This window comes from Lithobates pipiens, unplaced genomic scaffold (genome assembly GCF_037356315.1).
Source record: "Lithobates pipiens isolate NorthernLeopardFrog02 unplaced genomic scaffold, aLitPip1_a1.2 Scaffold_8, whole genome shotgun sequence".
In the NCBI taxonomy this organism is placed as follows: domain Eukaryota; kingdom Metazoa; phylum Chordata; class Amphibia; order Anura; family Ranidae; genus Lithobates; species Lithobates pipiens.
Genome location: NW_027507903.1, coordinates 329,049,567 through 329,066,317, shown reverse-complemented (window position 1 = coordinate 329,066,317; position 16,751 = coordinate 329,049,567). Strand labels below are relative to the sequence as shown.

The 16,751-nt window shown below is 40.1% G+C and overlaps 1 protein-coding gene across 6 annotated transcripts in view; it reads left to right on the top strand.

Annotated features, from left to right (window-relative positions):
• The window catches only part of TCERG1 (transcription elongation regulator 1), a 136,965-nt gene that overhangs the window by 19,204 nt on the left and 101,010 nt on the right, over window positions 1-16,751 (top strand). For 3 of the 6 annotated variants that reach the window (XM_077472994.1, XM_077472993.1, XM_077472995.1), the window contains exons 5-7: window positions 2,475-2,726; window positions 12,797-12,859; window positions 13,313-13,378. In XM_077472994.1, coding sequence (XP_077329120.1) covers window positions 2,475-2,726; window positions 12,797-12,859; window positions 13,313-13,378 — 381 coding nt within the window. The remainder of the gene's footprint in view (window positions 1-2,474; window positions 2,727-12,796; window positions 12,860-13,312; window positions 13,379-16,751) is intronic. The other 3 variants (XM_077472999.1, XM_077472998.1, XM_077472997.1) reach the window with 2 other exon arrangements.

Below are 16,751 nucleotides of genomic sequence, written 5' to 3'. Positions count from 1 at the left end.
CTCTGATTAGCAGTATTGCCTTTCAAGGAGACAGCCCATCCTGGTTAGTTTACAACATACCAATAGCATTAGGTCATCTAAGACAATGATTCTCAACTCCAGTCCTCAAGTACCCCCAACAGGTCATGTTTTCAGGCTTTCCATTATTTTGCACAGGTGATTTGATCAGTTTCACTGCCTTAGTAATTACCACAGATGTTTCATCTGAGGGAAATCCCATAAAACCTGACCCGTTGAGGGTATTTGAGGACTGGAGTTGACAAAAATTGATCTAAGGACACCAGGCTTAGAATTCATTCTTGGATATTCTGAGAAAATAATACTAAAGAAATAGAAAATGTCCCTATCAAGCAACCTTCATTTACCATGGATAGATGTGAATGGATGCTCTGCTGCAGCATCTGTTAAGCAGTTTCTAGAATACAAAGCATGCATTGGTTTATGAAGTAGATGCATTTCTGTCCTCCACAAGATTATCTCCTTTGTCAGCCTTTTTAAGGTGACCACAAAAAAGGCAACTGTCCAAGCTACTTATGTGTCTATCATGTAGCCGTTGAGGCTTATATTAGACCAGATACAAGTAGCTGAACAGACATTAAGTTTAGCAACTTTAGAAATTTTTTGTACAGTAAAAAAAGTTGTGGTATACTTTTTTTTTTTTTTTGTGTATAAATATACTGTCACATACATAGGGGTCGATTCACTAAATGCTACTCATTTGCATAACTTATCAAATGCGGTAAATAGTCCAGCAAACACCGCAAAGAATCATGCGCCAAGCTGTTAAGTCCAATTCACAAATGGAACAGGAATTACAAAAAGGTGAAGTATTTAACACCACCCTTTTTGGTGGCATTAGTCAGTGCTGTATTTCATGTTTGAGTGATGGCTCAGAGACATTTTTGTGGAGAGGACCCACCTTTTGAGGGTGAGGATCTACGGAAGTTCCGGCTGACCAAGATGTTGATGCTGCACGTTAGGCTGCAGTTTAACAATTATTAAACACAACACATTCAACGCAAAGTACACTTAATTTAAAAATGAATCGAAGACAATAAAAAGATCACATTTATTTATTTTTTAATTCGTTTTCAGCCATTTTAACAATTGCAGCAGCATAACATGTAAGAAATCTAAAACCAAAACAAAAATGGACAGTGGTCCTCGTATATCTATGTGTATCCTTTAAAATTGAACAATTTACATATAACTTATTCAAAAAGGCCACTCTGTTACCCTTTAACACCCACAAACATGGGCAATATTCGTCCCCTGGAAACCCACACAATGTGCATTTATTATTGCTCCTTGGGAAATGCCAACCGAAATGGTGAACTATATCAACCAAGGAGATCTGCATACATGTTCCTCACAAATAGAACCATTAAAATGGAACACAAATCTACCCGCAGAAAAGGGCACTGCACTACCCACAGATTCCACCCACAGCATTGGGCCTAATTCCTCCCACAGAACCCTCAGAGGAAGGGGTCTAATTCAATCCACAGAAGACCAGAACAAGGGACCTATTGTAACACTGACACAAAATTATGGAAATTGCCTTAACCACCGACACGAGCAATACATTTCTGCATGAGAAAATGTGGTAATTACTGAGTAATCGCAAAAATACCACATTCCTTATTTAATGTTAAATTCTTAGCGAATTGAACTTTCACAACTGATTTAAAGCATGTATTTTACAGCATTTTATTTGCTGTTATTTAACTCTACACACTTGTGTGAACACAGACATCGCCTGTGATTCACAACTGCACAGCGTTGCCGGTCACATGCGATGTCTGTGCAATGTCAGTTCAACCATACGGTTGTATGGCTGAACTTGCTTTGGATTTGCAGGAAAATAGTGCAGGGACTTATTTTGAACGCCCATGCGATCTGATTCCTCTGTGAACTGGTCTAGGGGTGTCATTTAGATTGTGTTGACACCTGCAGCGGTTTGCAGAGGGCGCTGTGAACTGTCTGGGAAAGATGTGCTGGTTCCTGCATCACTTATGTGTGAACCTAGGCTTAAAGGCAGTTCACACTGCCGCGACCTGAAAGTCTGCATGACTTTGCCAGGCAACTTCAGGGAATGCCTGGATAATCTTCCTGTAATGTCCGATCCAAATCGCATCAATGAAGCTAAGGATCCGACTTGGAGGCAACTTCTATTAGTCTATGGGCACAAGTCAGATAGAATTCGCCTTGGAGTAGGAACCTTTTCTAAAGTCGGAGTGACTTCAGTAGTGCTAATTAAGACAGCTCTCATTGACTAACATGGGATTTCACATGTCGCTTACAAGTCGGATCCTAAGTTGCATGGCAGTGTGAACCCAGCCTTAGTGAATCGACCCCATGAACTTTAAAATATAGCTAAGATTAATTACTTTTGAAATGCATCACATCTTAATCACACCTTGCAATGCCTTTGTCATTTAAGTGTTAACAAACCATGTACTGCTTCCTAACAGGTTCATCTGCTCCTGAGCAATCCCAGACAGTTTCTGTGACCACCTCATCCTCAGTCAGTTCCTCGGTCAGTATGGCAGCATCTCTGCCCACCGTCTCATCAGTGCAAGCTCTGTCTCAGTCTCTTTCCCAGGCATTGCCACCAACAGTTCCTCATGCCTTGACCCAGCCTACAGCAGCAATTCAAGCTTTCCCTCCAGTTATGGTACCCCCATTCCGAGTTCCTCTTCCAGGCATGCCTATACCACTGCCAGGTGAAGTATAAATCTTATATTTTAGCTATTGCCTCCCAGCACTATTTAGGTTACCTATTTATATACTTGCACATAACAGGAAACCTATACATAGGTATAGAGAGTTGACTGTTTCTGGAGTGTTATGCTGTTTATTTATACCTTCTAGTTTAATTTTAACAGTTTTTTTTAAGCCTTATTTGCACTGCCATACAACAAATCTGTGGGTTTTTTTTTTGTTTTGTTTTTTGTAAATGCCATATCTGTGAATGGCTAGAACATTGCATGTGCTATTTTGAAGGTAGTTTTTCATATTTGTCCAACGTTTTTAGACACTTGTGTTGCCTTTTAGAATTTTTGAGAGAACTTTACGTATGCTTTATGGTTTCATCAACTTGCTTGCAGGGTGTCTGTAGATGTTAAAGTGGAACTCCTGGAAATAAAACATATTTTGGGGGAACTATGCAAATTAAAGAGGAAGTAAAGGCAAAAAAAAACACACCCTGCAAGGCAAAGGGATAATGAGCTAGTATGCATAGCATACTAGCTCATTATGAATAACTTACCTGAGAACGAAGCCCAACGAAGCGGTCCTCCGTCTTCATGGCCGCCGCTGCCATTAATCCCGGAGTGACTTCCGGGTCGCTGTGATTCGCTGGAGCAGCGATGACATCACTCCCGTGCATGCGCACGGGAGCCGACACTCGCAGCATCGCTGCAATCTGTGGCCTGCCCAGCGCGCCTGCGCGTCTATGGCTGTCTTCGGGTAAATATCTCCTAAACCGTGTAGGTTTAGGAGATATTTCTTGGACCTACAGGTAAGCCTTTAATCTAGGCTTACCTGTAGGTCAAAGTTGGTTGTAAGGGTTTACAACCACTTTAAATGTTACCTCTGACTAGTATCCTATATCTGAATGGCAGCTATTTGCTGTAAACATAAGTTTCCTTCATGCAAGATATTCTTCTTCCAGCGCTGTCATTGACTGTTCGAGCTATAGCACAGTGTGAGGTCAGGTTGTTCCCTTCACCAAAACCCTTGTATTCCTTTCAGAGACTATAAGCCTTCAGAGAATGGACAAGGAGAGATTTGTTCTCCTCTTGTCTTTTCACAGAGTGCCTCGTATTCTGTTTCTGTCCATTTTGTGAATCCACAGTAAGGGAGGAGCGAACGACGCAATACCACACTGTTCTACAAGCAGATCTGTCAATCGTAAAGTGGGAAGAAGAGAGCGGTTTATCTGCACTGTTTATGTATCTATTTAATAAGGATTGTATTGCATGGTTAATTTTACCAATTCGATTTTATAATACATTTTTATTCTGTGTGGAAATTCTTAAATTATTGCATGGCTATTTGACCTCTAACATTTTACTAATTCCTGGCTAAAGTGTATGTAAAGATATTTATTTATAACCCCCCATCAGGTTTTTGTTTGTGTTGCTGCTGCAGAGATTTACCTTCTTTGTGCTGGTGTTTAGATTTTACCCCCTTCCTGACCAGAGCACTTTTTGCGATTCAGCACTTCGTCTCTTTAACTGACAATTACGCGGTCGTGTGACGTGGCTCCCAAACAAAATTTACGTCCTCCTTTTTTCCCCCCCCCCCCACAAAGAGAGCTCTCTTTTGGTGGTATTTGGTCACCCCTGTGGTTTTTATTTTTTGCACTATAAACAGATAAAACACATTTTTTTAAAATTTTGCTATAATATCCCCCAAAAATATATAAATATATATTTTTTCCTCAGTTTAGGCCGATACATATTCTTCTACATATTTTTGTTTAAAAAAAATTCCAATTGTTTGGTTTGCGCAAAAGTTATAGTGTTTACAAAATAGGGGATAGTTTTATGGCATTTTTATTAAGTTTTTATTTTTTACTAGTAATGGCGGTGGTCTGTGAAATGTATTTTATTTTATTTTTTTTATGTCGTGACTGCGACATGGCGGATACGTTGGACAGGTTTCCCACATTTTTGGGACCATTGTCATTTATACAGCAATCAGTGCTATACAAATGCACTGGTTCCTGTGTAAATGACACTGGCAGTGAAGGGGTTAACTACTAGGGGACAGGGTAAGGGTTAAATGTGTCCTGGGACGTGTTTCTAAATGTGTGGGGGGGTGGAGTGGGGGCATGGCTACATGTGACAAGTCACTGATCTCTGCTCCCGATCACAGGGAGAGCTGATCAGAGAGATGCTTGTTTACATTAGCATCTCCCCGTGAGACGATCGTGGGTATCCCCGCGGCGATTGAGTCCGCAGGACCCACGACCCGACTCATGGAGGTCCTAGTCGGCGCGCACATGATGGCACGGTGGCAAATTTAAAGGGACTTGCCTGTACACTCATTTGCCTGTCCGTGCCATTCTGCCGATGTACATCGGCGTGCGCCGGTCAGGAACCAGTTAAGGGGTTCCCTTTTGTTATTTCCAGTACCATCTCAAGAAAAGGAAGTGAACAAAATTCAACCAGGCAGCAAAAAATAACCAGATGGTACTTAAGTCCTTCTCTATCATGTTACATCTTTAAAAAGCAGATCAATTGCTCTATATTTACCCTTTCCATTCATAAACGTTGGCTTATCTGTCTGGATTTGCTGTGTACTTAGCTATGATTTTAGATGGCTTGGTAAATAAAGACACTGTATCAAGTTGAATAAAGGGCTGGGTATCATGTGATCGGTTATCACTGTGATCAAATCGTATTGTTTACAGTGTTGATCCCTCCCCTTCCAACAGGGGAAGGAGAGAGATCCAGTACTTGCGAATGGGGACAGAATGAATGCACTTGCAGACTTATTCATTCTGTTTCATTGACACAGAGAGCAATGTTTTTTTTTTTTTTTTTTTTGCCCCCCTCCCCCTCCCCCACACATACCACCTCCCTGTGACCTGTATATTAACCTCCCTGGCAGTATGATTATGTCAGATTTTTGCATCTCAAAGCGGTACATTGTTTTGCGTAGAAATTTGGTGTTTTTATATTGTAAGCCTGTATTTGTTAGGAATAACTCAAATCTATAAGTCTAGTAAACATCCCGGGTATGATAAAATTTGAAACATGAAATTGGAATATAATTATAAATATCAAAATAATATAATAATAAAATGTATTCAATAATGTAATCAAATACGCTGAAATTGCAGACCTGTCGCTGACGTCACTTTCAGTGTCTGATGACAAATTTCCCCACGAATTGCTATCGCTCAATTCTAATTCACTATCGCTGTTTTCTAGCTGGTTGTAAACCGCTTTTGACATAAAGGGACGCTTTTTGGTTACTATGGACATTCTTAAGTTTCCAGGCAGAAACGACAGTATGTATAATATAAAAGTGCATGCAGGGCACTGAACAAAGCACTGAGGACAAGAGATGTGAAATGATTTCATACAGTACACTGTACTCTAAGATTACATTACTGTATGTATTTTTTGCACTTTTTGAATTTGCCGCTGGGCTCCTCCCTGTGTATCGCGACGCTCACAGGGAACAGAGCCTGGCACACAGGACATCAGGTGGAGGACACAGCAAGAAGACCTCGCAGGATCCTGGGGACAAGGTAAGCAGCTTTGTCTGGGTCCTGCAATGCAATCCCGAGTGCAGTACAGAAGGTTTTTCACCTTAATGCATAGACTGGAGGATTTACAACCCCTTTAAACCTTCCACCTCGCTTACCCTGCACATCTGAACTTTAACCCCTTCAGATCCATCCTGCCACTACAGCATATTAACCTATTCACCTGCTCCTCCCTCTGTGTATGACCTGTACAGTAAAATATCTAGTGCAGCATTTCTCAAGCTCCATGTTTAACCCCTCAATACTGGCATATTTCTTCATTTCCACAAATTGTGGCAAAAAATTAGATCAGCTTGGGGTGTTTACTTTCCAAAATTCAATTTCAGGGGTTTTTATACTATTCCGGCATGTTTATTTTAACAGAAAATAAGTGAAATAGGGTGTGTGTGTTGTTGTTGTTTTTTTTTTTTTTTTTTTTTTTAGGATTATTAAATACCATCAAAAGAAAGCCATGTCTGACAAAAAAAAATCTAAAATAAATTTGGGTACAGTGTTGCATGATGGCGTAAATGTCAAACTAACACAGCCTTGTAACTAACAGACTTGTAACTAACACAGTTCTGGTAATGACAGGGTAATATGGGTTGGCAGTTTAGTGGTTAAACTCTTTCCTGCTTTAAAAACCAGCTAAAAAAAAGTTTTGGCGTTGCATACACTTTAATTGTGAGGTTCTATTACTATATTTAGTCAGCTCAAACTTGCATGAATAACTGGGCTAAATCGAGTGAAACCTCTTCAATGAGAGTTCTTCATATCTATTGAGGACCTGTTTAACTTCAGGAAAATACTATAGAATTTTGGTAAATTACATCATAGTAACAATTGCAATTCTACCAGGAAAGGGGCCTTAAATCATTTTATTCAAGTATTGAGCAGACAAATTGGGTATGGATATGTAGCTTTTGTCAATTGGAGGGCCACAAAGGAAGCAGCAGTGGGCCTAAAAATAGCAGTTTATGAGCAAAGGGGAAAAAGGAGAACTACAAGTAGTAGACAACTATGTTAGACTGCACACCTAAGTAATATTTTTGTACGTTCTTAAACTATTATGCAGTCAAGCGACAACTGAACTCATTTATCTTGTAATAACTCTTAGTGACTGGAGATGGCAGTGTTCTATCATGTGTTTATGTAAGTTTGGTAATGTAATTCTAAGTACAACGATTGTTTAATATATTGGTTATCAAAGGGACTGAGAAATAACCTATTTCTGTGTTTTCCACATTACGTTTTTTGTGACTTGAATTTGAGATTTCAACAGTGGTTATAGCTACAATATCCAACCAAGGATATTCAAGCTAAAATGTATGCAGGTCATTGGGGAGGCAACATTTGTTACCCATATAGTAAGAGTAAGGGCTCATGCACACAAGACATTTTTACAGATACTGTTGGGGGCATTTGAATTTATTTTTTTTCTAAACTGCCTCTAAGCCCCTCCATGTTAGCCTGTGTGTCCATGCGCACATAAACTGTTAGAGGTAGTAGAAAAAAAACAGCCTGTGCCTCCATGAGCAGTAAAAAACGCAGCTAAACTCGCCAGGCTGCGTTTGACATTTTTAGGTGTTTTTTTAATGAAAAACCACGCAATAAACCTAATGTAAAATCGCGCCTAAATGCAAAAAGGCCTTATTGGGGCACGTTGCAAGAAAACATGGTCTATGTACAGGCATAGATGCCTACAGTGTGGTGTGTTTGCCATCAGTGCTTGGTCGCATTTCTCAGGCTTGTGATAAAGCAGATATTAAAGTCTTGTGTGTTTTTAGTGCACCTGGCCCCTCCCTCCTGTTGAGTGCCCCCAGAGCAAGTGGCTTGCTATGGGGGCACCTGAGCCATAACACAGCTCCATGTATCCATTTAGACACAGCCGCACCCCGCCCCTGCCCACGCTCTCTCCTAATCAGTTGACTGACTTTGACAGCAGCGGGGGCCAATGGCGGTGTCTTATGTATATTGTTTAGTCCCTCTCTTGTTGCTAGTTTCTTGATGGTTTTAAAATTGTATAATACATTTTGTAACCTTTTTAATATGTTTCTGCTTTATGGCCGTTACAGTCCATCTTAGTAGGGCTCAGGGGTTTTTTACTTGCCTAATTTTTGTCTAGGTTTCTTTGATGAAGCCTAAGTCTTAGTATATGTATTTGAGATAAATTATTGGTTATTCTACAAAGATACTCTCAAATGGCCTGGACAGATTTGTTGGTACTGCAAAGGATTATAAATGGATCATAGTGATATTTTAAACGGTTTTCTGTAATTGGTATAGCACATCTTCTATCTTGTCTGTCAGCCTGGGGTGGGTGTCCCCTTCCCATCCCATCGCCTGTAAGAACGATCAAGCGGCGAAACTGCCACGGTGATCAGTCTAACAGTGCACAGAATCGCTGGCTCTAAAAGATAATACCTAACTGATGCCTGTAGCTGCAGACATCATTCAGATATCCCCAATGAAAGTCAGACATCGTATGACGTCCTTGGGCTGGAAGTGGTTAAAGTAGTGTGAACTTCAGCACTCAAAACTATTTTCCACAGTGAAATGTAAGCCTTTCATTACTTTTTTTTTTTTTTTTTCTCTTCAAAGCTTACCTTTTTTTAACCACTTTCAGACCGGACCATTTTGCTGGCTTAAGACCAGACCACTTTTTGCGATTCAGCACTGCGTCAATTTAACTGTAAATTGTGCGACGTGGCTCCCAAACACAATTGACTTCCTTTTTTTTCCCTACAAATAGAGCTTTCTTTTGGTGGTATTTGATCACCCCTGCGTTTTTATTTTTTTGCGCTATAAACAAAAATAGAGCGACAATTTTGAAAAAAACGCATTATTTTTTACTTTTTGTTATAATACCCCCCCCCCCCCCAAAAAAAATTATATATATATATATATATATATAACATTTTTTTTCCCTCAGTTTAGGCCGATACGTATTCTACATATTTGGTAAAAAAATCTCAATAAGCGATTGAGTGGTTTGCGCAAAAGTTATAGCGTTTACTAAATAGGGGATCGTTTTATGGCATTTTTATCAATTTTTTTTTTTTTTTTTTACTAGTAATGATGGCGATCAGCAATTTATTTTATTTTTTTAACATTATGGCGGACACATCTGACTTTTTTTACACGTTTTTTGGGACCATTGTCATTTATACAGCAATCAGTGCTATACAAATGCACTGATTCCTGTGTAAATGGCAGTGAAGGGGTTAACCAGGGGGTGGCAGTGTAGGGGTAAAGTGTTCCTAGGGGCGTGTTACTAACTGTGGGGGGCTGGGCTTTGTGTTAGTGAACACTGATCTCTTCTCCAATCACATGGAGCAGAGATCAGCGTCACTTGTTGCTAGGCAGAACGGGGAGATGCTGTTTATAACAGCATCTCCCCGTTCAGCCGACAATTGCGTGCGCCGGTCGGGAACTGGTTAAAGTAGAACCAAAGTGTGTTTTGTTTTTGTTTTTTGTTTTTTTTTTGTTTAGTTTTGTATAGAGTGGATATGGGTTAGAACACCTGTCAGTTTTTATTCCTATCTGTTCCCATATTAGGGAGATTTGGGCTCTTGATTTGTCCTGTTTATTATTCTCATTAAAAGTAAAAGAAAATTCCAAATTTTGGGTTGTCCCCAATGGGGACACTAGTTTTGGTGGTCTGGGGGTCTCCAAGAAATTCCCTTAATTTACAGGATTTTCCTCTATCTTCCTGTTTTGGCTATGGCACAGGAAGTGATGGTAAATCTTCCCAATGGGACACTGATGGCAAAAAAAGTAAACCTGATGTTATAACCCTCCCTTACTCTATCCAAAATGAAGAAAAAGTTTTTGCCTGCTTTAATGCACAAAATAAAATAACGACATCACAAAGCAGATTTAAATACCTTAAAGGCAGTAGTAACAAGGTTTTAAATTTATTCATTTTATTTTTAGATCTACAACCACTAGGTATTCTGTTGAATCAAAAACAGTCCGATTTTTATAGGGTTAATGCACCTTTACCAAGAAACTGCATATGTAGGTAAGGCTGTAGATGTGGGCCATTATATACCCCACGGAGCCTGACTGGAGTACTCCAGGACATTGGTAAAAGAGGCCTAGTCATTAGTGTTCACCTCTTGGGTCAGAGCTACTGCATCAGGGGAGAGCGTGCATGTGAGGGGAACTGAATCACAGAAGAAACTCATTCCTGTGATGGTGAGCAGCAACCACTAGGCCTCGCTTTCCAAAGTCCTAAGAGTATTCTTCTTTCATCAGGTATGTAAATGACCTACCAGTACACCTATAACAAGGACATTATTTAACTTTAGTCAAAGCTGCTCAGTTTGTTTGTTTTTATGTGCAGAAGCCCCTTATCTACATAGGCAGTTTTTTTTTTGTTTTGTAAAGGTGGACTATCCCTTTTAAACATGAAATTTGTAAAACCTAAAACATAAAACGTCTGATTTTTATTAAATATGAAATAAACAATAATAGACACCTAATTATTTTTTCAGTTATTTCAGAGAATATTTTGGATGGTTCTTCTTTCGTGAAATGTTACTAACAAATTTGTTCACGGCTATAGATGGTAGCCCTGCAGGGTTCAGGTTTTGAATCCTTTGGTTTTGTTGCAACTCTCATTTTGCTGATTCTCTTGATGTTCACACCAGCAATAAATCTGTGTTGGTGGTCCTAAGTGACTTTTTTATAGCATTAGGGCTCTTCATGTCGCAACATGGTTTATTAACACTAACCAGTGTTGTCTCCCTAGTGTGTGATTTGTCTACCTACAGCTTTTTCATTTATTAACATATACTTTATAATGTGGCTACTTTGGCACATATTGCTTGAAAACTTTGAAGTGTAAGCTAGAATTTACACTGTTGTGTAAAAAAAAAAAAAAAAGTTAAAGTGGAACTTTACTTGGAAAATTAAAGTTTTGTTAGATCACTTCAAGCTGTCCTCTTTTGCACGTATATCTATGTAAAACATTAAAGCGGGAGTCCACCGGGAATTCCACCGTTTTTTTTTATTTTTTATTTTTTATTTTTTTTTAAAAGCCAGCAGCTACCAATACTGCAGCTGCTGACTTTTAAAATAATGACACTTACCCGCCCACGATGTCGGCACCCGAAGCCGATCTCTCGATCGTCTCTCGGGTGCTGCCGCCGCCATCTTGGGTATGGGAATCGGGAAGTGGAGCCTTTCGGCTTCATTTCCCGGTTCCCTACTGCGCATGCGCGAGTCGCGCTGCGCAATAAGGATGGTCCCCGCTGTCTCTGGGATCCATGTGTTTCCCAGCAGACAGCGGGGGACTTTCGGAAAGGGGCGTAGATTCTGCGGAAAGGGGCGTACCTTCTGCAGAATCTACGCCGGAAGTGGGTGCAGATACCTGTACTGTACAGGTACCTGCACCCCCCTCCCCCCTGAAAGGTGCCAATTGTGGCGCCGGAGGGGGGGGCGTGATTCCAATGAGCGGAAGGTCCACTTTAGGGTGGACCTCCTCTTTAAAAATAAGTGTCTATACCATTTAAAAGCTGGTGTAATACACTTTCTCCCCCTGCTCTGCACATGCTCAGTTTGTCTCCATTTTTAGGCATTGCTAAAGTTTACCTATAAGTAGGTCTATAATGAGGCTTACCTACAGGTAGTGTAAGTATCTCCTAAATGTGCACCTTGACCTCACTGGCGCATGTGCTTTTGAAGGAACAGTCACCCATGCCTTTCCTGCGTGGGAGTGACGTCATCGTGGCTCTGGCCAGTCAGAGTCCGAAACTGGAAACAAGATGGGTCAAGATGGAAGCGGCCTCCAGCGATAACATTGCATTGCTGGAATGCTTTGTTTTCAGGTAAGTTTCACAAAATGTGCTAGGATGAGATGCATATCGGCACATTATGACATTGCATTGCAGGTAAAAAGAAGAAAAACAAAAGTCCAGTGGTTTAGAGAAGCTGCTTCTGTTTGATCTTCAACTGCCATGATGCTGCACATGTGATCAGTTATGACACCAGCCATTTAATGTTTTGACAGTTTGGTTGAGGAAACAAGCAAATGTGATAATTGTCAATCCTGGCATTCCAGGAATGTAACTGTTTTTTGAAACCGTTAAATCAATGATGTTTAGTTCCGCTTTAGGATTTACTGCTGCTCTGAGCTTCAGCAAAATGGCAGCCTCCAGCAAGAAGAAACGAGAGAATTGCTGGAGGCAGTTTACAGCACACTCATTTTGGTAGCATAATCATTATTGTGGAATGTATGTTCCTTTCTAAAGAACATACATTTTTTTTTTCTTATGGGTAAAGTTCCGCTTTAACCTAAAATCAGAGGTTTGCAGAGGGTCAAGTAAAAAAACAAAACAAAGTTCCAATGTTGCATAGCTGTTGTTTTCCTAGTTATTTCATATAGCAAACTACGCTCCAGTAGCAGGCAATGTTTAGATGCTTTCTTGATGTAATCTCTGCAGTGTGTTCTAGTTTTCAGCCCCAGTGGTAGCAGACACAGTGCTAGCTGCTGCGTTCAAACATGTTTGCATATCCATTTTACAGGTGTAGCAATGATGCAAATAGTCAGCTGCCCGTATGTAAAGACAGTCGCTACCACCAAAACCGGTAACTCTTTAATACTGTTTCAGTTTGTTTGACATTTGGCATGGTAGTGAATGCTGTTGTGTTTTTCTTCTTTTATCCCCATATTTTTTAAATGTCATGTTTGCAGCCTATCCCTCCCTGCAGCAGTATATGACCTTTTGGTAAATAGCTGTGCGTAGGTATGTTGGGTTTACCCAACTAAAGCAGGCTTTTTAACATGTTTTCCTGTTCTCCCAGTACTGATTTTAAATGTGTTGTTTTTATTTCCTTTCAGTGATGTGTCTCATGCCTGCATGCATGTGTGCATGTGTGTGCTTTGTTGGTGTAACTGTCTTGACAGCTGTCAGTACTGCAGTGTCTAGATATTGTTTGATGCAGCTTCTAGATGTCCTAATAATTGACTGTGCTTTGTAGTTCATTCCCTTTTATAGAACATTGAACTGTTGTGTACTAATATCTGTTGTTTGCCTGTAGGATTTAACTCTGTCCCAAAGGTCTTCCTAACTATGCAGCATCAGTCACCAGGGAAGCAGTACATTGGTATTCCTGCAGCTTTTCTATTTCTTTTAAACTCTAAATGTAGTGCTTTGCTTTCTGTGTTCTATTGCATTTACAAAGTCACCAAAAAGAGCCTTTGATGTTGATTGTTGCCATAAATCCAGCTGTAGTAATACCATCCTCTGCAACTTGGTGACATTAAAATTGGTGCATAGTAGTGGTGCTCCTAATGTATGTAAATACACTTTGAGAATATAAAGATAATGAATTTGACTCAACAAATGTAGTTGTTAATACTTTTAAAATGTGCACTTTTGTGCTTAAGGTTTAATACTTATTTGTATTCAGTTTTGGGTAATATGCAGTATTTGACCTGCATGACCTGTGCTATTGGACTTGCGATGCATGCTGAACTTTGTACTGCATCTTAGGCCTTTGATCTTCTAAGGCAAATTGTTCCATATATACACTGGTATTTAAAGTGGTTGTAAACACGTATACACCATGAAGTGACTCCTCCTATGGAAGGTGTACTTGGCTATCTGCAGTCTTCTCTTCTATACATTCGTTCAAAGCTTGTCTGAGCTTTTAGAAAACATGGAGAGCTATAAGACCCCTTTCACACTCAGGCAGTTTTCAGGTGTTTTTTGCGCTAAAAATGGCACCTGAAAAGCGCCTCTCATGCCTCCCCAGTGTGAAAGGCTGAGTGCTTTCAAGATGCATTTGCAAGACGTTGGAAAAAAAGTGCTGTAAGAAGCATCTTTGGGGTGGTTTGGGAGCGATGTATACACTGCTCCCAAAACATCCTGCCCATTGAAATGAATGGGCAGCGCTGCCGAAGCGCCTGCAAAGCACTTTGGCAGAGCTGCAAAATGCCCCTTTTAACCCCTTTCTTCGGGCTCTAGCTGGGGGTTAAAAGCACCCCCCCAGCGGCTGAAAAGTCGCTACAACTAGTGGTGCCTTACCGCTAACTCACGGTGCTCGCTGTGTGAAAGTGCTCTAATTGCACTCTGCACAGCTCAGTGTGGAGAGCTCTGAGAACTGATTAGAGGTGAATGGTCAGGAATAGAGCTGAGGCTGACCGTGTCACTTTTTTTTTTTTTTTTCTCTTGGTCTCAGGGAAAACTTGTCAGTAGGGATTCACTGCAGACAGAAATTACACACTTGTCTAAATTAATTTAGACAAGTACACACTATAGAGGGATATGCTTTGTTCATTATTCATGTGTGAAGTTTACAACCACCTTAAGCTTTGTGTCCACAAAAAAAGGGGCAATCCGTACATGTCTAATGCCCTTCAGATGCCTGGTCTGAGAAGGTATTTTAAGCCAAATGACTACTTTGATACAAGAACGCTTCTTCAGAAGTGCTAGCATTACTTTGTACAATGGCACCATGTTAAATGCCCATCTTATGTGGGTACTAATTCTGCATTCCATGTCCTTTTACATCTCACACCAATTTGTACTAGTTGTAAGTAACATTCAGGAACCTAGAGTGCACAATCTTTTGACCTGACCTGTTCACACCCATGGGCCAAATGCATAAATGTACCTTCTTTCCTTTTTTTTTTTTTTTTTCTCCTGTGTTTCTGTGAAAACTCAAGACTTGTAAAATCACACTTGGAAATTAATCCTGGCAGTAGTTTAGGCATGCTATAGTGCATCTGTTGGTGTGCATTACACTTAATTTTATGTTCTTGATCATGGACCATGTGTGATGTTTTTTTTTTTTTTTTTTTTTATTAATTTCTCAAACCTTTTTTGTTTGCTCTCTCCTGCCAGTCGAGAGTAGTTATCCACCCTCTGGCCGGCTATGGGGATAGATCTGATAACTGGCCAGCTGCAGACCAGAGTGCAGGCAGTGAAACAGTATGAAGATCTTTTGATCAATGGCTCGGTGATCTCACTCGCTGTGCCAGAATCAGGAGTGTTGCATGAATGAGCACTTCAGTGATCACACATCGGTGTGCAGTACAGTAAAAATGTCTGTGACTGAGATCTCAACCTGGTCTTTATAAAAATATTTTCTGAAAGATCATTATATTTCAGTTTTATATGGTTATTGGCAAAATGAATACTATGCTGGCTTTTTATATCTTAATCCTGATAATTAGATCCCTCCACCACAATCTTCATTTCTGTTGTTCTCCGTGGCTATGTTAAGGTCGGTCATGGGGTTAAACTGACTGTACACTGTTTAAAAAAATTTTTGTCCCCCCCCCCCCCCCCCCTTTTTCTTTCAGCCAGTGGGCTGGGGAAAAGAAAAAAACTGAACCAATTTTCCCATCCACACATTTGAAGTGAATGTAGGAATCATCCCCATCGTTCTATTGTATTCTGACAGTGGGGAGACGCTCCCACTGCCAGAATACACAGATCAGTGTGCAGCCATTGGCTGCAGTCGCTGATCGACCACCCTGTTGGCAAACAGCAGTTCAATCCTTGTATGGTCAGCTTTAGGTTTGTGGTTTTTTTTGTTTTTGTTTTTTGTTTTTTTTTTTGTAAAGTTGAACTTTTGTATCCAAAAAGTTCGTCAGCCGTTTACCACCAGAATGAACTTTGCATTGTCAGAACTTACATGTAATAGTTTCATTTTGTGCATGTAACCTAGAAAGCCAATGTCCAGTTTATAAGGAACATTGGCTTCTCAGAGAAAATGTACAGTTCTGTTGACACAGGTTCATATCAGAAAGCTCCCCCCCCCCCACCAGTGTCCCTTTTTGCAGTCATCACTGGAGTGAGCAGAGCTTTTCTGCACATATACTATCAGATGAGACCCTCCAGTAGTAAACTTCCTACACTATAGAAAACATGAATGTAAAATAAACCACAAATTGGGGAACTGAACTACAAGGAAATAACCACATTGTTATGGCTTAATGTGAGGGGTTAGAGAAACGGCCTGAAAAATTCTCCATGCCGGTTTTTAGGAGTTGTATACTAAAATAAAATGATCAGATCTGGATGAAGTTGGGTATAGTACCCAAATTGTAATTTTGTACATGAAAGGTAAAACTGTTTATCGTCAACAAATATACCCCTTGGCTTTAGAGTGTTTAAATGAACAATTTTAAAGGAGACAGTTTAAGTTGAATAATTACATTTGTTGAAGGTTCAGATTCATTGAGTATAAGATGATATAACAAGTAATGACTCATGAAGGGCATTCCAGCAAAAAAAGGCAAAATGCCTGACACTGCCCTTTTGGCTTTTGAACGCCATACTAATTCTGTGACACCGGAGCTATTCAGCTTCACGAAACCCAAAGGTAGATGCTGGAGAATGGCAGCTCCTATTTGTTTCTTTTCACACATTTAGTACTTTTATTTTTTATTTTTTTAAACTATATATAAGGTCAATCTAATGAATGGGCTGCCTCAACGAAATACATTAATGCGCTGTGCAGCATGTGT